The sequence below is a fragment of the Rana temporaria genome (genome assembly GCF_905171775.1).
Source record: "Rana temporaria chromosome 2 unlocalized genomic scaffold, aRanTem1.1 chr2k, whole genome shotgun sequence".
Lineage (NCBI taxonomy): Eukaryota > Metazoa > Chordata > Amphibia > Anura > Ranidae > Rana > Rana temporaria.
Genome location: NW_024404415.1, coordinates 820325 through 844915, shown reverse-complemented (window position 1 = coordinate 844915; position 24591 = coordinate 820325). Strand labels below are relative to the sequence as shown.

Genomic DNA, 24591 nt, shown 5'->3' with positions numbered 1-24591 from the left:
GCGGCTGGTCAATCATTCAATTCTTCTCCTTCCGTCACGGGGGGGGGGGGGGGGATCCCCGGACTGCATTGGATGGGGGTGGAGTGGCTGATCCCTGGGGCCCCTCTGCATTGGATGGGGGTGGAGTGGCTGATCCCCGGGGCCCCTCTGCATTGGATGGGGGTGGAGTGGCTGATCCCCGGGGTCCCCTCTGCATTGGATGGGGGTGGAGTGGCTGATCCCGGGGTCCCCTCTGCATTGGATGGGGGTGGAGTGGCTGATCCCGGGGCCCCTCTGCATTGGATGGGGGTGGAGTGGCTGATCCCGGGGCCCCTCTGCATTGGATGGGGGTGGAGTGTCTGAACCCTGGGGCCCCTCTGCATTCGATGGGGGTGGAGTGGCTGATCCCCGGGACCCTCTGCATTGGATGGGGGTGGAGTGGCTGATCCCCGGGGCCCCTGTGAATTAGATGGGGGTGGAGTGGCTGATCCCCGGGGCCTCTCTGCATTGGATGGGGGTGGAGTGGCTGATCCCCGGGGCCCCTCTGCATTGGATGGGGGTGGAGTGACTGATCCCCGGGGCTCCTGTGAATTGGATGGGGGTGGAGTGGCTGATCCCCGGGGCCTCTCTGCATTGGATGGGGGTGGAGTGGCTCATCCCCGGGGCCCCTCTGCATTGGATGGGGGTGGAGTGTCTGATATCTGGGGCCCCTCTGCATTGGATGAGGGTGGAGTGGCTGATCCCCGGGGCCTCTCTGCATTGGATGGGGGTGGAGTGGATGATAACTGGGGCCCTTCTGCATTGGATGGGGGTGGAGTGGCTGATCCCCGGGGCCCTTCTGCATTGGATGGGGGTGGAGTGGCTGATCCCCGGGGCCCTTCTGCATTGGATGGGGGTGGAGTGGCTGATCCCCGGGGCCCCTCTGCATTGGATGGGGGTGGAGTGGCTGATCCCAGGGCCCCTCTGCATTGGATGGGGGTGGAGTGGCTGATCCCTGGGGCCCCTCTGCATTGGATGGGGGTGGAGTGGATGATCTCCGGGGCCCCTCTGCATTGGATGGGGGTGGAGTGGATGATCTCCGGGGCCCCTCTGCATTGGATGGGGGTGGAGTGGCTGATCCCCGGGGCCCCTCTGCATTGGATGGGGGTGGAGTGGCTGATCCCGGGGTCCCCTCTGCATTGGATGAGGGTGGAGTGGCTGATCCCTGGGGCCCCTGTGTATTGGATGGGGGTGGAGTGGCTGATCCCCGGGCCCCTCTGCATTGGATGGGGTGGAGTGGCTGATCCCTGGGGCCCCTCTGCATTGGATGAGGGTGGAGTGTCTGATTCCGGGGCCCCTCTGCATTGGATGGGGGTGGAGTGGCTGATCCCAGGGCCCCTCTGCATTGGATGGGGGTGGAGTGGCTGATCCCAGGGCCCCTCTGCATTGGATGGGGGTGGAGTGGATGATAACTGGGGCTCCTCTGCATTGGATGGGGACGGAGTGTCTGATAACTGGGGCCCCTCTGCATTGGATGGGGGTGGAGTGGCTGATCCCCGGGGCCCCTCTGCATTGGATGGGGGCGGAGTGGATGATATCTGGGGCCCCTCTGCATTGGATGGGGGCGGAGTGTCTGATAACTGGGGCCCCTCTGCATTGGATGAGATAAACGACACGTAACGCCCAGGTCGGCATAGACCGTGGCGCCACCTGAAGTGCAATACCTGCAATACCCATCTAACACCTTGCTGGGACTATACTGCCAATGTGCACTAATGGCGGCTCTACCAGTCCTGAGCTGGGTGGGCGTGTCCCTAGGAAAAGGGGACTTGGTGGTTTTACTGGAGGGGCAGTCCTTTATGTTGTTCTTCTGCTGGCTATTGTTGGGGCCCTTTAAGAAGCGTTGGTGCACTTAACGACCGTTTTAGTAAACCTGTATGTAGTAAAGATGTGGTATACCTAATGTCCTGCTTCAGTCCCTATTAGCAGTGTGAACAATGGGCAGTGCGCCCTCACCAGTCCTTGGGGTGCATCGGTGAACGCTCGCTATAGAAGGGACCCCTTCAGTCTCTCCACAGAATTCCTCCAGTGATCAGCGATGGGAAGCAGAGGGTGAAAGGATGCTCTGGTCTCCTTGCGGCAGCGGTCTGTGCTGCCCTGCTGGTGTCTCTGCCCCCAGGTCTCAGTCTCTGGTCTCCCTGCAGCTCAGTACTGGTGTCTCCGCCCCCCAGGTCTCTGGTCTCCCTGCAGCTCAGTACTGGTGTCTCCGCCCCCCAGGTCTCTGACCTCCCTGCAGCTCAGTACTGGTGTCTCCGCCCCCCAGGTCTCAGTCTCTGGTCTCCCTGCAGCTCAGTACTGGTGTCTCCACCCCCCAGGTCTCAGTCTCTGGTCTCCCTGCAGCTCAGTACTGGTGTCTCTGCCCCCCAGGTCTCAGATCTCCCTGCATCTCACTGCTGGTGTCTCCGCCCCCCAGGTCTCAGATCTCCCTGCATCTCACTGCTGGTGTCTCCGCCCCCCCAGGTCTCAGATCTCCCTGCATCTCACTGCTGGTGTCTCCGCCCCCCCAGGTCTCAGATCTCCCTGCATCTCACTGCTGGTGTCTCCACCCCCAGGTCTTAGATCTCCCTGCATCTCACTGCTGGTGTCTCCGCCCCCAGGTCTTAGATCTCCCTGCATCTCACTGCTGGTGTCACCGCCCCCAATGTCTCAGTCTCTGGTCTCCCTGCATCTCACTGCTGCTGTCTCCGCCCCCCAGGTCTCAGATCTCACTGCTGATGTCTCCGCCCACCCAGGTCTCAGATCTCCCTGCATTTCACTGCTGCTGTCTCCGCCCCCCAGGTCTCAGATCTCCCTGCATCTCACTGCTGGTGTCTCCGCCCCCCAGGTCTCAGGTCCCCCTGCAGCTTACTGCTGGTGTCTCCGCCCCCCCAGGTCTCAGATCTCCCTGCATCTCACTTCTGGTGTCTCCGCCCCCCAGGTCTCAGATCTCCCTGCATCTCACTGCTGGTGTCTCCGCCCCCCAGGTCTCAGATCTCCCTACATCTCACTGCTGGTGTCTCCGCCCCCCAGGTCTCAGGGCCCCTGCAGCTTACTGCTGGTGTCTCTGCCCCCCCAGGTCTCAGATCTCCCTGCATCTCACTTCTGGTGTCTCCGCCCCCCAGGTCTCAGATCTCCCTGCATCTCACTGCTGGTGTCTCCGCCCCCCAGGTCTCAGATCTCCCTACATCTCACTGCTGGTGTCTCCACCCCCAGGTCTCATCCTCTGGTCTCCCTGCTGGTGTCTCTGGTCTGCCCGCAGCTCACTGCTGATGTCTCCGCCCCCCAGGTCTCAGATCTCCCTGCATCTCACTGCTGGTGTCTCCGCCCCCCAGGTCTCAGATTTCCCTGCATCTCACTGCTGGTGTCTCCGCCCCCAATGTCTCAGTCTGTGGTCTCCCTGCATCTCACTGCTGCTGTCTCCGCCCCCCAGGTCTCAGATCTCCTTGCATCTCACTGCTGCTGTCTCCACCCCCCAAGTCTCTGATCTCCCTGCATCTCACTGCTGGTGTCTCCGCCCCCCAGTTCTCAGATCTCCTTGCATCTCACTGCTGGTGTCTCCGCCCCCCAGGTCTCAGATCTCCCTGCATCTCACTGCTGGTGTCTCCGCCCCCCAGGTCTCAGATCTCCTTGCATCTCACTGCTGGTGTCTCCACCCCCCAAGTCTCTGATCTCCCTGCATCTCACTGCTGGTGTCTCCGCCCCCCAGTTCTCAGATCTCCTTGCATCTCACTGCTGGTGTCTCCGCCCCCCAGGTCTCAGATCTCCCTGCATCTCACTGCTGGTGTCTCCGCCCCCCAGGTCTCAGATTTCCCTGCATCTCACTGCTGGTGTCTCCGCCCCCAATGTCTCAGTCTGTGGTCTCCCTGCATCTCACTGCTGCTGTCTCCGCCCCCCAGGTCTCAGATCTCCTTGCATCTCACTGCTGCTGTCTCCGCCCCCCAGGTCTCAGCTTCTGGTCTCCCTGCTGGTGTCTCCGCCCCAGGTCTCAGGTCTCCCTGTGGCTCACTGCTGGTGTCTCCGCCCCCCGGTCGCAGTCTCTGGTCTCCCTGCAGCCAAGGATTGGAGATATGGGGGGGAGGGGAGTGGACAGTGTGGTCACAGCCAAGGATTGGAGATATGGGGGGGAGGGGAGTGGATAGCGCGGTCACAGCATATCTGCTATAAATGGCATTTTCCTTTCTGGAATAATCAATGGAGAATAATTGGGTGGAAGTGGGGTGTGCAGCAGGAAATGTCTTCCCCCCGGAGGCAGAACTTTATCCTAATGGTTGGAGATGTGCGGCGCCCCTCCTCTCTGGGGACGCACATCAATCAGTATGGCTGCAGGCGGGGGATGACCCAGATATCCCCACCATCAATAATGACACGGGGGAGGGGCGGCAGGAAATGGAAGGGGCACCTTGGACGAGGCTGAGGGCAGAGAGACGGGGGAATGTAGCGCCGGGCTACTTTCATGGTAAATTTAGAGGGAGAATTCAGGGAAATATTTGGCTCTGGATTCGTTGGATTGTGTAAATTTGGGGTCTCTGCTCTAGCTTGGCTGTGCTGTGGGCTAACCTTTTGTTCGGGGACTCAGGTCACCCTCCGGACAGCAGGTGGCAGCAGTAGGGTCAAGTGAGTACCACTCCTTAGCAGCCAGTCAGGGGTTGGCTGCCTCGCTGTGCATGCTGGGGAGGGGTATAAAGGGGGCAGACGCCATTGCCTTGAGGTTCTTCTTCCTCGTGCAGCGCCCACCATTGGGGTAGCCACTCCACAACACCCCTGCATATGGCCCTCCTGGCCGGGGTGTGCGTGGGCAGCAGTGTTCCTGGTTCCGTGACCACATTGGCCTGAAGCAATTGATCTGCTGTGCAGGCCCAGTGATCGACTGGGTCCCCAATCTGGTCTGCTGTGGTCTCCTCTGATCTCTATGGTCTCCCCTGATCTCTATGGTCTCTACTATGATCTCCTCTGATCTCTATGGTCTCCTCTGATCTCCATGCTCTCCCCTGATCTCTATGGTCTCCCCTGATCTCTATGGTCTCCTCTGATCTCCCCGGTCTTCCCTGATCTCTATACTCTCTACTATGATCTCCCCTGATCTCTATGCTCTCCTCTGATCTCTATGGCTTCCTATGAAATCTATGCTCTCCTATCATCTCTATGATCTCTATGCTCTCCTATGAGTACAGTGTCACACATGAGCTGTATGATGAAAGCAGTGTGAGTCATGTGACCAATGTGAGTCTGTGAGGTGGAGGAGGATGTTGGGTGTGATGGAGGAGGATGTTGGGTGTGATGGTGACAATTGCTGAGTGTTTACAGTAAATCTTGTTGGAGGAGAGTGGTGGGGAGGGGAGAGCTGGTGATATTGATTGTACAGGAAAGTGTGATCCTCATACACACCGAGGACACCAGAGGAGGAACATCCCGACCTCCACCGCTGTCCTACCAATCATCATAGAGGACCACCGCTGTCCTACCAATCATCATAGAAGACCACCGCTGTCCTACCAATCATCATAGAGGACCACCGCTGTCCTACCAATCATCATAGAAGACCACCGCTGTCCTACCAATCATCATAGAGGACCACCGCTGTCCTACCAATCATCATAGAGGACCACCGCTGTCCTCCCAATCATCATAGAGCTGATCATGGATATGGACGGATTGCAGAATAAGTTACTCGGCTGGTAGGATCGGTATAAAGCTGGTATTGTACTTCTCGAGCTGTGTGGTAGTTATACCGCTGGTAAGGTCGTAGTGAAGCTGATGTGGCAGAAGCAGAGCTGGCAGGGAAGTTGTAAAACTGCTAGAGAGGGATTCTGTCTTTAGGGAGCTGTAGAGCTGTTCTGGTGGTAGTTGTAAAGCTGTGGTGGTAGTTGTAGAGCTGCTAGGGCAGTTATAGTAGTTGTAGAGCTGTTAGGATAGTAACAGATAAGTCTGTGTGGGTCTGGCAGGTTAGTTGTAGAGCTGCGGGGTAGTTGTAGGGTTGTGGTGGTAGTTGTAGAGTTGTGGTGGTAGTTGCAGGGCTGTGGTGGTAGTTGTAGAGTTGTGGTGGTAGTTGTAGTGTTGTGGTGGTAGTTGCAGGGCTGTCGTGGTAGTTGCAGGGCTGTGGTGATCGTTGTAGAGCTGTGATGGTAGTTGTAGAGCTGTGGTGGTAGTTGTAGGGTTGTGGTGGTAGTTACAGGGCTGTGGTGGTAGTTGTAGAGCTATTTGAGTAGTTGTAGAGTTGTGGTGGTAGTTCTAGGGTTGTGGTGATCATTGTAGGGTTGTGGTGGTAGTTGTAGAGCTATTTGAGTAGTTGTAGAGTTGTGGTGGTAGTTCTAGGGTTGTGGTGATCATTGTAGGGTTGTGGTGGTAGTTGTAGAGTTGTGGTGGTAGTTGCAGGGCTGTGGTGGTAGTTGCAGGGCTGTGGTGGTAGTTGCAGGGCTGTGGTGGTAGTTGCAGGGCTGTGGTGGTAGTTGCAGGGTCGTGGTGGTAGTTGTAGAGTTGTGGTGGTAGTTTCAGGGCTGTGGTGGTAGTTGTAGAGTTGTGGTGGTAGTTGTAGAGCTGTGGTGGTAGCTGTAGGGTTGTGGTGATCGTTGTAGAGTTGTGGTGGTAGTTGTAGAGCCATGATAGTAGTTGTAGAGCTGTGGTGGTAGTTGTAGTGTTGTGGTGGTAGTTGTAGAGCTGTGGTGGTAGTTGCAGGGGTGTGGTGGTAGTTGCAGGGCTGTGGTGGTAGTTGCAGGGCTGTGGTGGTAGTTGCAGGGCTGTGGTGGTAGTTGTAGAGTTGTGGTGGTAGTTGTAGAGCTGTGGTGGTAGCTGTAGGGTTGTGGTGATCGTTGTAGGGTTGTGGTGGTAGTTGTAGAGTTGTGGTGGTAGTTGTAGGGTTGTGGTGGTAGTCGTAGGGTTGTGGTGATCGTTGTAGGGTTGTGGTGGTAGTTGTAGGGTCGTGGTGGTAGTTGTAGGGTCGTGGTGGTAGTTGTAGGGTCGTGGTGGTAGTTGTAGGGCTGTGGTGGTAGTTGCAGGGTTGTGGTGGTAGTTGTAGGGTTGTGGTGGTAGTTGTAGAGCCGTGGTGGTAGTTGTAGGGTCGTGGTGGTAGTTGTAGGGTCGTGGTGGTAGTTGTAGGGCTGTGGTGGTAGTTGCAGGGTTGTGGTGGTAGTTGTAGGGTTGTGGTGATCGTTGTAGGGTTGTGGTGGTAGTTGTAGGGTTGTGGTGGTAGTTGTAGAGCCGTGGTGGTAGTTGTAGGGTCGTGGTGGTAGTTGTAGGGTCGTGGTGGTAGTTGTAGGGCTGTGGTGGTAGTTGTAGGGTCGTGGTGGTAGTTGTAGGGTCGTGGTGGTAGTTGTAGGGTTGTGGTGGTAGTTGTAGAGCCGTGGTGGTAGTTGTAGGGTCGTGGTGGTAGTTGTAGGGTCGTGGTGGTAGTTGTAGGGCTGTGGTGGTAGTTGCAGGGTTGTGGTGGTAGTTGTAGGGTTGTGGTGATCGTTGTAGGGTTGTGGTGGTAGTTGTAGGGTTGTGGTGGTAGTTGTAGAGCCGTGGTGGTAGTTGTAGGGTCGTGGTGGTAGTTGTAGGGTCGTGGTGGTAGTTGTAGGGCTGTGGTGGTAGTTGTAGGGTTGTGGTGGTAGTTGTAGGGTTGTGGTGGTAGTTGTAGAGCCGTGGTGATTGTTGTAGGGTTGTGGTGATCATTGTAGGGTTGTGGTGGTAGTTGTAGGGTTGTGGTGGCAGTTGTAGTGTTGTGGTGGTAGTTGTAGGGTTGTGGTGATCATTGTAGGGTTGTAGTGGTAGTTGTAGGGTTGTGGTGATCGTTGTAAGGTGGTGGTGGTAGTTGTAGAGCCGTGGGGTAGCAACAGATAAGCCTGTGTGGGTCTGGCAGGTTAGTTGTGTTGGTCCCGGCAGTGCAGTTGTCATGGTGATTACGGTGGTGACGGCGGTCATACACGGTTGGTAGAGGATTGGTTGGACGGCCAGTCCGGGGTGATCAGTACAACGGAGACGGTATGTGAGTCGCTGTGTTGGGTCGATGTTTAGGGACTGTTGGTGGAGATACATGAACCCGGCAGGCGGTGAGATTCTGGGATCCTTGTGTGGTGGAGTTGGTACATTGGTTGGCACCGTGGTATCGGAGGGTGTCGGGTTCTTCTGGTTCTACAGAGAGGACCCCGGAGGAGAGATGAAGAAGAAGGCGAAGATCACCGAGGAGGAGCTCAACAACTTCCTACACAACACGGTACTCACCCCTCCGTCTGTCCAACACCATCTGTCTGTCTGTATATAGAGTGTACACCGACTGCCCCCTTGATTAGGTCCCCCTTGCTAGTAGAGGGTTGGACCCCCTTTATTAGGTCCCCCTTGCTAGTAGAGGGTTGGACCCCCTTTATTAGGTCCCCCTTGCTAGTAGTGGGTTGGACCCCCTTTATTAGGTCCCCCTTGCTAGTAGCGGGTTGGGCCCCTTTATTAGGTACCTCTTGCTAGTAGCGGGTTGGACCCCCTTTATTAGGTACCTCTTGCTAGTAGCGGGTTGGGCCCCTTTATTAGGTACCTCTTGCTAGTAGCGGGTTGGACCCCCTTTATTAGCTCCCCCTTGCTAGTAGCGGGTTGGACCCCCTTTATTAGGTCCCCCTTGCTAGTAGCGGGTTGGACCCCCTTTATTAGGTCCCCCTTGCTAGTAGTGTGTTGGACCCCCTTTATCAGGCCCCCCTTGCTGGTAGAGGGTTGAACCCCCTTTATTAGCTCCCCCTTGCTAGTAGCGGGTTGGACCCCCTTTATTAGGTCCACCTTGCTAGTAGTGGGTTGGACCCCCTTTATTAGGTCCCCCTTGCTAGTAGCGGGTTGGACCCCCTTTATTAGGTCCTCCTTGCTAGTAGCGGGTTGGACCCCCTTTATTAGGTCCCCCTTGCTAGTAGCGGGTTGGACCCCCTTTATTAGGTCCCCCTTGCTAGTAGCAGGTTGGACCCCCTTTATTAGGACCCCCTTGCTAGTAGCAGGTTGGACCCCCTTTAATAGGTCCCCCTTGCTAGTCCCAGGTTGGACCCCCTTTATTAGGTCCACCTTGCTAGTAGTGGGTTGGACCCCCTTTATTAGGTCCCCCTTGCTAGTAGCGGGTTGGACCCCCTTTATTAGGTCCTCCTTGCTAGTAGTGGGTTGGATCCCCTTTATTAGGCCCCCCTTGCTAGTAGTGGGTTGGATCCCCTTTATTAGGCCCCCCTTGCTAGTAGTGGGTTGGACCCCCTTTATTAGGTCCCCCTTGCTAGTAGCAGGTTGGACCCCCTTTAATAGGTCCCCCTTGCTAGTCCCAGGTTGGACCCCCTTTATTAGGTCCCCCTTGCTAGTAGCGGGTTGGACCCCCTTTATTAGGTCCTCCTTGCTAGTAGTGGGTTGGATCCCCTTTATTAGGTCCTCCTTGCTAGTAGCGGGTTGGACCCCCTTTATTAGGTCCCCCTTGGTAGTAGTGGGTTGGACCCTCTTTATTGGGTCCCCCTTGCTAGTCCCGGGTTGGACCCCTTTATTAGGTCCCCCTTGCTAGTAGTGGGTTGGACCCTCTTTATTGGGTCCCCCTTGCTAGTCCCGGGTTGGACCCCTTTATTAGGTCCCCCTTGCTAGTAGCGGGTTGGACCCCCTTTATTAGGTCCCCCTTGCTAGTAGCAGGTTGGACCCCCTTTATTAGGTCCTCCTTGCTAGTAGTGGGTTGGATCCCCTTTATTAGGTCCTCCTTGCTAGTAGTGGGTTGGACCCCCTTTATTAGGTCCCCCTTGCTAGTAGCGGGTTGGACCCCCTTTATTAGGTCCCCCTTGGTAGGTCACATTCCCCCCCGATGCGTTTTTAATGCCTTTTGGCGTTTTTTCTTGAGATTGCGCCATAAAATTGTCGATCGTTTGGACTTTTATTGAACGTCCCGCATTCCCTTCAAGTGACTTTGTTGACACAAAACAGCAGCTGTGATTGGTCTGTACACAGAGAGGGAGGGGGATGGGGGACGCCGCGTGTTGTGTGTACACCGCGCCCGGGACGATCGTTTAGTGTCAACGCCGAAAACACGGAAACATCGCGGCCGGGAATTCCCGACAGGGAAACCCTCCGGCTACAAAACAGTTCACGGGACCCTCCGATAGAGGGAAGGCGGAGTCCTGTGCACTGATTGGCTGCAATGAGTTAATGACTCCACCTCTGACCCCTCCCTCTCCCAGCCGTGTCCTCCACTCCCCAAAGACCCCCCAAGATAAGAGGGCGTGTCCTCCGTTCCCCAAAGACCCCCAAGATAAGAGGCCGTGTCCTCCGCTCCCCAAAGACCCCCCAAGATAAGAGGCCGTGTCCTTCGCTCCCCAAAGACCCCCCAAGATAAGAGCCCATGTCCTCCGCTCCCCAAAGACCCCCCAAGATAAGAGCCCATGTCCTCCGCTCCCCAAAGACCCCCCAAGATAAGAGGCCGTGTCCTCCGTTCCCCAAAGACCCCCCAAGATAAGAGGGCGTGTCCTCCGTTCCCCAAAGACCCCCCAAAGATAAGAGGGCGTGTCCTCGGCTCCCCAAAGACCCCCCAAGATAAGAGGCCGTGTCCTCCGTTCCCCAAAGACCCCCAAGATAAGAGGCCGTGTCCTCCGCTCCCCAAAGACCCCCCAAGATAAGAGGCTGTGTCCTCTGCTCCCCAAAGATCCCCCAAGATAAGAGGCCGTGTCCTCCATTCCCCAAAGACCCCCCAAGATAAGAGGCCGTGTCCTCCGTTCCCCAAATACCCCCAAGATAAGAGGCCGTGTCCTCCACTCCCCAAAGACCCCCCAAGATAAGAGGCCGCGTCCCCCGCTCCCCAAGGACCCCCCAAGATAAGAGGCCGCGTCCTCCGATCCCCAAAGACCCCCCAAGATAAGAGGCCGTGTCCTTCGCTCCCCAAAGACCCCCCAAGATAAGAGGTCGTGTCCTCCGCTCCCCGAAGACCCCCCAAGATAAGAGGCCGTGTCCTCCGCTCCCCAAAGACCCCCCAAGATAAGAGGCCGTGTCCTCCTCTCCCCAAAGACCCCCCCAAAATAAGAGGCCGTGTCCTCTGCTCCCCGAAGACCCCCTACAAACTCTGGAGGGAGTTGGGGAGTCTGTAGGGAGTTGGAGGAAGTTGGGGAGTCTGGAGGAAGTTGGGGAGTCTGGAGGGAGTTGGAGGAAGTTGAGGAGTCTGGAGGAAGTTGGGGAGTCTGGAGGGAAGTTGGAGAGTTTGGAGGGAGTTGGAGGAAGTTGGGGGGGTCTGGAGGGAGTTGGAGGATGTTGGGGGGGTCTGGAGGGAGTTGGAGGAAGTTGGGGAGTCTGGAGGGAGTTGGAGGAAGTTGGGGAGTCTGGAGGGAGTTGGAGGAAGTTGGGGAGTCTGGAGGGAGTTAGGGAGTCTGGAGGGAGTTGGAGGAAGTTGGGGAGTCTGGAGGGAGTTGGAGGAAGTTGGGGAGTCTGGAGGAAGTTGGGGAGTCTGGAGGGAGTTGGAGGAAGTTGGGGAGTTTGGAGGGAGTTGGAGGAAGTTGGGGAGTCTGGGGGGCGTTGGAGGAAGTTGGGGAGTCTGGAAGGAGTTGGAGGAAGTTGGGGAGTCTGGAGGGAGTTGGAGGAAGTTGAGGAGTCTGGAGGGAGTTGGAGGAAGTTGGGGAGTCTGGAGGGAGTTGGAGGAAGTTGGGGAGTCTGGAGGGAGTTGGGGAGTTTGGAGGGAGTTGGAGGAAGTTGGGGAGTCTGGAGGGAGTTGGAGGAAGTTGGGGAGTCTGGAGGGAGTTGGAGGGAGTTGGGGAGTCTGGAGGGAGTTGGAGGAAGTTGGGGAGTCTGGAGGGAGTTGGGGAGTCTGGAGGGAGTTGGAGGAAGTTGGGGAGTTTGGAGGGAGTTGGAGGAAGTTGGGGAGTTTGGAGGGAGTTGGAGGAAGTTGGGGAGTCTGGAGGGAGTTGGAGGAAGTTGGGGAGTCTGGAGGGAGTTGGAGAGTCTGGAGAGAGTTGGAGGAAGTTGGGGAGTCTGGAGGGAGTTGGGGAGTCTGCAGGGAGTTGGAGGAAGTTGGGGAGTCTGAAGGGAGTTGGAGGAAGTTGGGGAGTCTGGAGGGAGTTGGAGGAAGTTGGGGAGTCTGGAGGGAGTTGGAGGAAGTTGGGGAGTCTGGAGGAAGTTGGGGAGTCTGGAGGGAGTTGGAGGAAGTTGGGGAGTCTGGAGGGAGTTGGAGGAAGTTGAGGAGTCTGGAGGAAGTTGGAGGAAGTTGGGGAGTCTGGAGGGAGTTGGAGGAAGTTGGGGAGTCTGGAGGAAGGTGGGGAGTTTGGAGGGAGTTGGAGGAAGTTGGGGAGTTTGGAGGGAGTTGGAGGAAGTTGGGGAGTCTGGAGGAAGGTGGGGAGTTTGGAGGGAGTTGGAGGAAGTTGGGGAGTCTGGAGGAAGGTGGGGAGTTTGGAGAGAGTTGGAGGAAGTTGGGGAGTCTGGAGGAAGTTAGGGAGTCTGGAGGGAGTTGGAGAGTCTGGAGGGAGTTGGAGGAAGTTGGGGAGTCTGGAGGGAGTTGGGGAGTCTAGAGGAAGTTGTGGAGTCTGGAGGGAGTTGCAGGAAGTTGGGGAGTCTGGAGGGAATTGAAGGAAGTTGGGGAGTCTTGAGGGAGTTGAAGGAAGTTGGGAAGTCTGGAGGGAGTTGGAGGAAGTTGGGGAGTCTGGAGGAAGTTGGGGAGTCTGGAGGGAGTTGGAGGAAGTTGGGGAGTCTGGAGGGAGTTGGGGAGTCTGGAGGGAGTTGGGGAGTCTGGAGGGAGTTGCAGGAAGTTGGGGAGTCTGGAGGGAGTTGGAGGAAGTTGGGGAGTCTGGAGGGAGTTGGAGGAAGTTGGGGAGTCTGTAGGAAGTTGGGGAGTCTGGAGGGAGTTGGAGGAAGTTGGGGAGTCTGGAGGGAGTTGGAGGAAGTTGGGGAGTCTGGAGGGAGTTGGGGAGTCTGGAGGGAGTTGGAGGAAGTTGGGGAGTCTGGAGGGAGTTGGAGGAAGTTGGGGAGTCTGGAGGGAGTTGGAGGAAGTTGGGGAGTCTGGAGGGAGTTGGGGAGTCTGGAGGAAGTTGGGGAGTCTGGAGGGAGTTGGAGGAAGTTGGGGAGTCTGGAGGGAGTTGGGGAGTCTGGAGGGAGTTGGGGAGTCTGGAGGGAGTTGCAGGAAGTTGGGGAGTCTGGAGGGAGTTGGAGGAAGTTGGGGAGTCTGGAGGAAGTTGGGGAGTCTGGAGGGAGTTGGAGGAAGTTGGGGAGTCTGGAGGGAGTTGGGGAGTCTGGAGGGAGTTGGGGAGTCTGGAGGGAGTTGGAGGAAGTTGGGGAGTCTGGAGGGAGTTGGAGGAAGTTGGGGAGTCTGGAGGGAGTTGGAGGAAGTTGGGGAGTCTGTAGGGAGTTGGGGAGTCTGGAGGGAGTTGGAGGAAGTTGGGGAGTCTGTAGGGAGTTGGAGGAAGTTGAGGAGTCTGGGGGGAGTTGGAGGAAGTTGGGGAGTCTGGAGGGAGTTGGAGGAGTTCACTCAGGAATGGGATTTCATCCGAGAATCGGGAATAGGGGTGACTGGGATGAACGGGGGGAAATCGATGTGGAATACAGGAGGGGAGGATTCAGTTTGTGAATTGGGGGGATTCTCACTTCCTCCAGAGATGACAGAAATTGAACCTTCTCTGATCTCCGATCGGCAGGAGCCAGAACCGTCCCAGAAATAGAAATGCTGCGGAGGAGGGGGGAGGGGGGGGAGGTTCTCCTGGCTGCCGGGTCACCCCGACCTGAACGTTTCTAGTAAACCAGATCTAATAATAGAATACGAGGAGAATAAACACCGACCGCGAGGACAACTTCCTGCACTGATGAAGATTCCTTCCATCCAACACACTCCGTCCAATCCCCCCACTCATCATACAACCCCCTCCACGTAGTCGTCCAATGTGGTATTTTTTCATTTTAAATCCATGAAATTCATAGGAATTCCCTTTGATACTTAGCACCATCTAGTGGCCCAATGTGGTATTTTCTATTTTAAATCAATCATAGGAATTCCCTATGGTTTTTAGCGCCACCTAGTGGCCAAATGTGTTTTTTTAATTTTAAATCAATTATAGGAATTCCCTATGGTTCTTAGCGCCATCTAGTGGCCATATGTGGCGCAGTGTTTGTCTATGGACAGAGATCTGACAATAGACTTTTATGGAGAATTATGTTCAGCGGGGGTGTACCTGCACTGTCTGACATACAAGGAGCTTCTAGAGGGCCCCCCATACCCCTCTATCACCATACATTACGCCATACATTCATTGGGAAGTGCTCCGCGGCCATGAAAATGTTCCCCTCCCCCCCACGATCCTTTAATCCTGACTGTCATGTCTTTGCCCCCCAGGGGGACGTCCGGCGCCGCCGCGTGGCCCGCATGGTGGAGGAGGTGCAGACGATCATGGTGGCGCTGACAGCGCAGGTCAGTTCCTGGGATTCCCGATTTCAGAGCATTTCCAACTCCGGCATCCACAGCGACCACCTAAAGGTGAGACCCCCCAAGTACCATTGTGACCCGACAGCGCCGCCCTGCGGGACTGAATGAGCAGAGGGGGGGGAGTGAAGTGTGTGCAGAGCCTAAACTTCTTTCAGTTTTGGATGGAGTGGGGAGGGGAGGGGGTTAGACACTCTGTCAGGTTTTTATTGCTGTCTCCACTGGTGAGATTTAATCTCTATCTGTCCCGGTGTCACCAAAACAGGAAGTGATAGGGGATCAATACAGAAGAAGAACAGAGGGGAAATCTCCCAATGAGGAGACCTGTTCTGGTGAGTGGGGATTCCCTCTCACTTCCTGTTGTGTCTCTGAAACAGGAAGTGAAGGGAATTCTCCACAATGGGACTCCTGACAGGAGTGGTGACCCCGCCCCCGCTGTATCTGAAATGAGGAAACATTTTTTTTTTAGCTTCAGGCATTCGTCAACTTTCCAGTCACTCAGATTGGGGAGGGACATGAGAGGGGCCCCATTACACCAGCTGTCTGGTACTATAGAGGAGGGATCAGATAGGGGAGGGACCCCATTACACCACATGTCTAGCACTGTGGGGGAGGGTTCAGATGGGGGACATAGGAGGGGCCAAATTCCAAAACATATCCAGCACAATGGGGAAGGAGTTAGATAGGGGAGAGACATAAGAGGGGCCCCATTACACTACCTGTCTGGCAAGGAAGGGGAAGGGATCATAAGTGGGGCCCAATACATCACATATCACCATGCACCAGCACCAGGGGAGAGGAATCAGATGGGGGGAACATAAGAGGGACCCAATTACACTACCTGTCTGGCATTTTGGGGAAGGGATCAGATGGGGAGGGACATAAGAGGGACCCCATTACACCACCCGTCTGGCATTTTGGGGAAGGGATCGGATGGGGAGGGACATAAGAGGGACCCCATTACACCACCTGTCTGGCATTTTGGGGAGGGAACAGATGGGGAGAGACATAAGAGGGTCCCCATTACACCACCTGTCTGGCATTGTGAGGGAGGGATCAGATAGGTGGGGACATAAAAGGGGCCCCATTACACTACCTGTCTGGCATTTTGGGGAAGGGATCGGATGGGGAGGGACATAAGAAGGACCCCATTACACTATCTGTCTGGCATTTTGGGGAAGGGATCAGATAAGGAGGGACATAAAAGGGACCCCATTACACTACCTGTCTGGCACTGTAAGGGAGAGATCAGATGGGCGGGACATAAGTGGGGCCCATTACATCACATATCCAGCACCATTAGGGAGGAATCAGATGGGGAGGGACATAAGAGGGACCCCATTACACCACCTGTCTAGCACTTTGGGGGAGGGATCAGATGGGGAGGAACATAAGAGGGACCCATTACACTACCTGTCTGGCATTTTAGGGAAGGAATCGGATGGGGAGGGACATAAGAGGGACCCCATTACACCACCTGTCTGGATCTTTGGGGAGGGATTAGATGGGGAGGGACATAAGAGGGACCCCATTACACTACCTGTCTGGCACTGTAAGGGAGAGATCAGATGGGGAGGAACATAAGAGGGACCCTATTACAATACCTGTCTGGCATTTTAGGGAAGGAATCGGATGGGGAGGGACATAAGAGGGACCCCATTACACCACCTGTCTGGCACTTTGGGGAAGTGATCAGATGGGGAGGGACATAAGAGGGACCCCATTACACTACCTGTCTGGCATTTTGGGGAAGGGATCAGATGAAGAGGGACATAAGGGGGACCCCATTACAGTACCTGTCTGGCACTGTAAGGGAGAGATCAGATGGGCGGGACATAAGTGGGGCCCATTACATCACATATCCAGCACCATAAGGGAGGAATCAGATGGGGAGGGACATAAGAGGGACCCCATTACACTACCTGTCTGGCACTTTGGGGGAGGGATCAGATGGGGAGGGACATAAGAGGGACCCTATTACAATACCTGTCTGGCATTTTAGGGAAGGGATCTGATGGGAAGGGACATAGGAGGGACCTTATTACATTACCAGTCTGGCATTTTGGGGAAGGGATCAGATGGGGAGGGACATAAGAGGGACCCCATTACACCACCTGTGTGGCACTTTGGGGAAGGGATCGGATGGGGAGGGACATAAGAGGGACCCCATTACACTACCTGGCTGGCAGGCGGTCCTTTCCTGTCATTGTCACATCTTCTCTCTCTCCTTCGCTGCGTGTGAAATCAGGAACAGCCGGACTTACTGGCCCACTGGATGGCGCTGCTGAGGGGGCGCCGCTCACTGCACCCCTGTATACAGGTAACCGGGAATTTATAGAAAGTGGGTGTCACCCTGATCCGCTGCATGCTGATCCCTCCCCCCCTCAACCCGGATCCTCGCCAGGACCCCGACTGTGTGTTCCGGGTGTAATATCAGAGAATGGGGAGGAGTTCTGGACAGACAATTATCACGGGGGGGGGGGAATCAATCACAGCATCAATTACTTGATCCTCACCCACCGGTACAACCTCCCCCCCACCCATCCACCCCATCCCCCCTTTTCTATGTCCAAAATCTTCATTGTATATTATACTATATATACCCAGCACTGTCACTACTATCACAATAGTGCGGTCCGGTTGCTGATTTCTCAGCGGGGTCATGTCTCTCTCTATTCCTCCTGACAGGTGATGGCGCCCTCCCAGCTTCTGGTCACAGTTCCCCTTCGAGGCCTCAGTGGTTTCCGCCATAGACGTTCTCGGCGTTGGCGGTATTACACCCCCAGTGGGGTCCGCCTCCTCACCCCGGTCATGGAGCCCGAGAAACTCCACCAATGGCTGGAAGTGGAGCAGTTCCAGAAGAGCACCCCCCAGTGGCATGACGGGGATGTGAACATTCAGGGGGATGTGGTGCCCGCCCGAGTGGTGAACGTCTTCCATGGGCTCCTCCTCCGAGCCATTCCCGCCTGTCACCTGTCTGGTAAGAGGACCTGTCTCCCCTCCATCTCTGAACCTACGATCGTTTCTATTGCCAATCCTTCCACGATCAAAAGACTCTCATCTGATTTCATTTCATCGGAACCCAATTATTAGAATAATTAGAGTTACCAGTTCTCAGGAAGTCAGCTCCTCCCTTTGTGACAGAGAAGAGGAGAGTCCAAGTGATTGGAGGAGAGTACCTGAGGGTGGGGTGTAGCTGGCCAGACAATGGCTGGATGTACTGGAGACTGTGAGGAGACACAAGTGGATTGCACAGGGGTCACCAGGCTATATGAAGACACAGAAGGGCATAGGGGTCCCTTAAAACACAGGAGTCACTGGTGAGATAGAAGCACACAGGGGTCACTGGCAAGATAGGAGCACACAGGGGTCACTGAAGGCACAGGGGTCACTGGAGACACAGGGGTCACTGAAGGCACAGGGGTCACTGGAGACACAGGGGTCACTGGTGAGATAGGAGCACACAGAGGTCACTAGAGACACAGGGGTCACTGGAGACACAGGGGTCACTGGTGAGATAGGAGTACACAGAGGTCACTGGAGACACAGGGGTCACTGGCGAGATAGGAGCACACAGAGGTCACTAGAGACACAGGGGTCACTGGCAAGATAGGAGCACACAAAGGTCACTGGAGACACAGGGGTCACTGGAGACACAGGGGTCACTGGTGAGATAGGAGCACACAGAGGTCACTAGAGACACAGGGGTCACTGGAGACACAGGGGTCACTGATGAGATAGGAGCACACAAAGGTCACTGGAGACACAGGGGTCACTGGAGACACAGGGGTCACTGGCGAGATAGGAGCACACGGAGGTCACTAGAGACACAGGGGTCACTGGAGACACAGGGGTCACTGGCAAGATAGGAGCACACAGGGGTCACTGAAGGCACAGAGGTCACTGGTGAAATAGGAGCACACAGAGGTCACTAGAGACACAGGGGTCACTGGCAAGATAGGAGCACACAGGGGTCACTGAAGGCACAGGGGTCACTGGAGACACAGGGGTCACTGAAGGCACAGGAGTCACTGGAGACACAGGGGTCACTGGAGACACAGGGGTCACTGAAGGCACAGGGGTCACTGGAGACACAGGGGAACTGGTGAGATAGGAGCACACAGGGGCCACTGGAGACACAGGAGTCACTGGAGAGATAGGAGCACACAGGGGCCACTAGAGACACAGGGGTCAGTGGTGAGATAGGAGCACACAGGGGTCACTGGTGAGATAGGGGTCACTGGAGACACATGGGTCACTGAAAGCACAGGGGTCACTTGTAAGATGGGAGCACACAGGGGTCACTGGAGACACAGGGGTCACTGGTGAGATGGGAGCACACAGAGGTCACTAGAGACACATGGGAACTGGTGAGATAGGAGCACAGGAGTCATGAGATTTGCCTCTTGGATGGCGGCAGCACGCTGAGTGAAGGACAGGACTGATGCTGGAACATGGAGAGGTGACTCTCATTATAATTGCTCACCACTGTCCATGTTTTGCCCTCCTACAGACAAGGTGAGTGTGATGGAGTCCATTGGCCCGATCATCAGAGTGAATGTGGAGACTTCCATCCAGACGGTGGACGTGGAGTTGGTTCCTGTGGTAGAAGTTCCCAGCGGTTGGCCCCGATCGGCCCGCTGGCCCCGCTTCTTCAAAAGATGGCCCTCCAAGGACAAGGCGAGATGTGTGAAGGTGGGAGGACGGCAGTGACACCAAAATGTGGAGACTTTTATAAGATATTTCTGGTGATGGAAAATCCGAATAAAAATGATTCCTATTATCTCTCTTACCCCTCTTTACCCCTCTTACCTCTCTTACCCCTCTTACCTCTCTTACCCCTCTTACCCCTCTTACCCCTCTTACCTCTCTTTACCCCTCTTACCTCTATTACCTCTCTTACCCCTCTTACCTCTCTTACCCCTCTTACATCTCTTACCCCTCTTACCTCTCTTTACCCCTCTTACCACTCTTACCTCTCTTACCTCTCTTACCCCTCTTACCCCTCTTACCCCTCTTACCTTTCTTACCTCTCTTACCCCTCTTACCTCTCTAACCCCTCTTACCTCTCTAACCCCTCTTACCTCTCTTACCACTCTTACCCCTCTCTTACCTCTCTTACCCCTCTTAGCTCTCTTACCCCTCTTACCTCTCTTACCCCTCTCTTACCCTCTCCTACCCTCTCTTACCTCTCTTACCCCTCTTACCTCTCTTACCCCTCTTACCTTTCTTACCCCTCTTACCTCTCTTACCTCTCTTACCCCTCTTACCTCTCTAACCCCTCTTACCTCTCTTACCACTCTTACCCCTCTCTTACCTCTCTTACCCCTCTTAGCTCTCTTACCCCTCTTACCTCTCTAACCCCTCTTACCTCTCTTACCACTCTTACCCCTCTCTTACCTCTCTTACCCCTCTTACCTCTCTTACCCCTCTTACCTCTCTAACCCCTCTTACCTCTCTTACCACTCTTACCCCTCTCTTACCTCTCTTACCCCTCTTAGCTCTCTTACCCCTCTTACCTCTCTTACCCCTCTCTTACCCTCTCCTACCCTCTCTTACCTCTCTTACCCCTCTTACCCCTCTTTTACTTCTCTTACCCCTCTTACCCTCTCTTACCCCTCTCTTACCCCTCTTTTACCTCTCTTACCCCTCTTACATCTCTTACCTCTCTTACCTCTCTTACCCCTCTTACCTCTCTTAGCTCTCTTACCCCTCTTACATCTCTTACCCCTCTCACCTCTCTTACCCCTCTTTTTTTTCCACCTCAGACTCAACCACAGCAAGAGACTTGCTCATGATTTTATTCATAATTCCGTCTCCACTTTTGGTTTTGCATCATTTGTGGTGTTTCACATATTGTTTTATGTATTTTTTTCCCCTCCCCCTCCCATTATATTAATTATTTTACGTATTCTCGTTTTATTTAGTTGATAATATAAACCATACCCACCCACTTCCACCCCCCCCTGATGGTTTGATGGTTTGTCCCTTACTTTCTTACCTCTCTTACCTCTCTTATCCCTCTTACCTCTCTTACCCCTCTTACCCTCTCTTACCCCTCTCTTACCCCTCTTACACCTCTTACCTCTCTTACCTCTATTACCCCTCTTACCCCTCTTAGCTCTCTTACCTCTCTTACCCCTCTTAGCTCTCTTACCCCTCTTACCCCTCTTAGCTCTCTTACCCCTCTTACCACTCTTACCCCTCTTACCCCTCTTACCCCTCTTACCTCTCTTACCCCTCTTACCCCTCTTAGCTCTCTTACCCCTCTTACCTCTCTTACCTCTCTTACCTCTCTTACCCCTCTTACCTCTCTTACCCCTCTTACCTCTCTTACCCCTCTTACCCCTCTTAGCTCTCTTACCCCTCTTACCCTTCTTACCCCTCTCGCCTCTCTTACCCCTCTTACCCTCTCGGACCTCCATTCATCCTTCCACTCCAAATAACTAACATCTGATCCCTTCCTCAATCTTCCAGTCCTTTGGCTTTGACCTCATCGCTCGGACCAATTACCACTGGCAGTTGTCCTTCCTGCGCGCTGAGCGCCTCCTGCTGGAGGGGATGGAGGAGGACGGAGGGTGTCGGATGAAATGTTTGCGGGTCGTTCGGCAGTTGAAGGAGGACGTTTGGTGTCCCGGAACTCGGCCCGTCATCACATCCCAACATCTCCAGGTACCGCGATTCTTCTAGAAAAGGAAAAGATGGGGTTCATATTGTGTCTATGGGGGTTCATATTGTGTCTATGGGGGTTCCATCATTTTACTACGTGTCCCCCCCCCCGAAACTGGGGGGTATTCATTTGTACATCCCGAGGTCCTTGCAGTAACAAGGGTCATCCTGAGGACCGAGGGGCAGACGCCCCACCTCTACCTCTCAGTGACTGAAGAGGGAGGAGACAGACTCTATATAGTGGGAGGAGACAGACTCCATATAGTGGGAGGAGACACTCCATATAGTGGGAGGAGACCCTCCATATAGTGGGAGGAGACCCTCCATATAGTGGGAGGAGACCCTCCATATAGTGGGAGGAGACTCTCCATATAGTGGGAGGAGACAGACTCCATATAGTGGGAGGAGACACTCCATATAGTGGGAGGAGACCCTCCATATAGTGGGAGGAGACCCTCCATATAGTGGGAGGAGACTCTCCATATAGTGGGAGGAGACCCTCCATATAGTGGGAGGAGACTCTCCATATAGTGGGAGGAGACTCTCCATATAGTGGGAGGAGACCCTCCATATAGTGGGAGGAGACTCTCCATATAGTGGGAGGAGACTCTCCATATAGTGGGAGGAGACTCTTCATATAGTGGAAGGAGACTCTTCATATAGTGGGAGGAGACCCTCCATATAGTGGGAGGAGACCCTCCATATAGTGGGAGGAGACTCTTCATATAGTGGGAGGAGACAGACTCCATATAGTGGGAGGAGACTCTCCATATAGTGGGAGGAGACCCTCCATATAGTGGGAGGAGACCCTCCATATAGTGGGAGGAGCCTCTCCATATAGTGGGAGGAGACCCTCCATATAGTGGGAGGAGACTCTTCATATAGTGGGAGGAGACAGACTCCATATAGTGGGAGGAGACTCTCCATATAGTGGGAGGAGACTCTCCATATAGTGGGAGGAGACCCTCCATATAGTGGGAGGAGACTCTCCATATAGTGGGAGGAGACCCTCCATATAGTGGGAGGAGACTCTCCATATAGTGGGAGGCAACACTCCATATAGTGGGAGGAGACTCGTCATATAGTGGGAGGAGCCTCTCCATATAGTGGGAGGAGACTCTCCATATAGTGGGAGGAGACTCTCCATATAGTGGGAGGAGACCCTCCATAGTGGGAGGAGCCTCTCCATATAGTGGGAGGAGACACTCCATATAGTGGGAGAAGACCCTCCATATAGTGGGAGGAGACCCTCCATATACTGGGAGGAGACCCTCCATATACTGGGAGGAGACACTCCATATAGTGAGAGGAGACCCTCCATATAGTGGGAGGAACCTCTCCATATAGTGGGAGGAGCCTCTCCATATAGTGGGAGGAGACTCTTTATATAGTGGGAGGAGACTCTTCATATAGTGGGAGGCGACACTTCATATAGTGGGAGGCGACACTTCATATAGTGGGACGAGACCCTCCATATAGTGGGAGGAGCCTCTCCATACAGTGGGAGGGGACACTCCATATACTGGGAGGAGACTCTTCATATTGTGGGAGGAGACACTCCATATAGTGGGAGGAGACCCTCCATAGTGGGAGGAGCCTCTCCATATAGTGGAAGGAGACTCTCCATATAGTGGGAGGAGCCTCTCCATATAGTGGGAGGAGACCCTCCATATAGTGGGAGGAGACCCTCCATAGTAGGAGGAGCCTCTCCATATCCGTGTCACCATCTTTCTTTCTTCTCGGCAGATGGTCCTCCTCTGGGAATGTGAACGGAACCCGTCCTCCAAGTCATGGCTGGATTTCGGATCCTGTTTCCTTCGCCTGGTCCGCAGACTTCTGAAATGTTCCAGGCAACGCTTCCTGCGCCATTACTTTGTCCGACGGGCGAATCTGCTGAAAAATGCCGATGCCAACCAGCTGGACAACCTCGCTGACAAACTGGCCCGCTTCTTGCAGAAGCCTTCTCTGGACATGGCTTCACTCCACGGCCACTCCTTTACTTGTTAAAGACGGCCCCTGCGGAGCACGGAAGGCGAGGCATCACCGAAAGCCCCTCCTCCTTCAGCTCAGGACATAAAGAGCCCCCCAAAGGGCCCCTCTAGCCCAGTACAAGGGGGGCATGGTGGACATTGAATTGTCCATGGGCTTTTCCGAATCATGTGACCTCCTCTGCACAGAACCCGGCCCCCGAGGATTATCCTATCATTTGGAGTTGTGGCGTCACATGGTCTGACTGAGTGAAGGAGGGGCTACTGAGGAACATGGACTGCGGAACAATGGACTCTTCACCAGCCTCCCTTAGTAAAGGGGCACTCCTTCCTCCATCATATCTCTCTATCGTATCTCACGGCTCTACTGGGCCCTTCAGGGAGGAGCTGAGGAACAAGGGCCCATGGACTGGTCACAAAGCTTCCCTAATCAAGAGATATTTCCCTCATGACTGCCATGACAGGGACAGACCTGCTGGTAACTGAGCCTGGATGGTGAGGGTGTAATGGGTGTTTAGGGTCGTATCCAGTGGCATAACTAGGGGGGGCAGGGGGGGCCATGACCCCCCCAAAATTATACTGTGCCCCCCCCAATTAAAAAAAACTGACTCCGGGAGCAGTCTGGAATGCAGGGGACTGGGACAGACTGCACCCGCGGTAGCACTGGCTCTGACTATTTCTGGCCACTGGTTACTAGAGCTGCCTTGCAACCAGTGCCGTCATGGCCACGACTCCCTCTCTGCCTAGCGTTGGGAGCAGAGGAGGATTTAACTTCCTCCTCCTACTCTGCGCCTGGGGCTCCTGGGGTCCAAAGCAGCTGTCCGGTGGGTGGTGGCCGTCTGGGTGGGAGGGGTGGCTGGGCAGCACCTAGGGGAACCGAACCGTCCGTTTCTCATCCCGCTTCTCCTCCTCCTGCAGGCATTCAGAGTGGCAAGAGATAAATTGACGTATTGGTTACTCCATGTGCCACGCCCCTCCTACCCAGGTGGCCACGGTCATATTGCAAGGGACCCGTGCAGGCACAGCTATTTATGCAACCAGGGAGCCCATAGAGCCCATAGGGAACAATAGGCTACCTCTGGTTTCTCCTCCGGGGTGCAGCCCAGCTTCTGTGCATGCCACCTCCTCTGACTGACTGACCCGAGTATCTCACTGACTGCTCTATGGAGCCAACAGGTGATGTAATGGGGGGTTAGGGTCCTATGTGAAGGACTGCTCTATGGAGCCAACAGGCGATGTCCCCAGACCAAGGAGAGGTGGCCCATGGACTGTGGATTATCTATAATGAGGAGATATTTCTCCATGGCTGCCATGGCAAGGACAGACCTACTGGTGAGTCTGTATGGGAGGGTGGGGGTCACTCACCGCTCTACGAAGCCAACAGGGGCCCTTCATAGACGTCCCTTCATCCCTCTGCTGAGGCCATTGACCTGATATGAGAAATAAACCCAACTAAACGATGAGATCTATAAATATAATAAAAAGTACATTGTGACCCCAATCTGTCCGTCCCTATTCATCAACCTTCTCCGACAACCTTCACCGACACCAGATCTCTGACAACCTTCTCCGACACCAGACCTCCGA

The 24591-nt window shown here is 54.9% G+C and overlaps 1 protein-coding gene across 1 annotated transcript; it reads left to right on the top strand.

The window, feature by feature from the left end:
• Positions 1-7302: 7302 nt before the first annotated feature.
• On the top strand, positions 7303-23685 carry MAB21L3 (mab-21 like 3). The gene is made up of 6 exons (XM_040334150.1): positions 7303-8185; positions 14261-14401; positions 17036-17327; positions 18861-19042; positions 20825-21019; positions 22763-23685. Exons 1-6 carry the CDS (start codon positions 7979-7981, stop codon positions 23021-23023), a joined length of 1278 nt encoding a protein of 425 aa, XP_040190084.1. The 5' UTR covers positions 7303-7978; the 3' UTR covers positions 23024-23685.
• Positions 23686-24591: the final 906 nt, after the last annotated feature.

What these genes read in the sequence shown, in the direction of transcription:
- MAB21L3 (XM_040334150.1), top strand. Translation starts at nt 7,979, where the DNA reads ATGTTTAGGGACTGTTGGTGGAGATACATGAACCCGGCAGGCGGTGAG. An exon ending in ACAACTTCCTACACAACACG is followed by an intron (nt 8,186 to 14,260) that starts GTACTCACCCCT and finishes TTTGCCCCCCAG; the next exon opens with GGGGACGTCCGGCGCCGCCG. An exon ending in TCCCGCCTGTCACCTGTCTG is followed by an intron (nt 17,328 to 18,860) that starts GTAAGAGGACCT and finishes GCCCTCCTACAG; the next exon opens with ACAAGGTGAGTGTGATGGAG.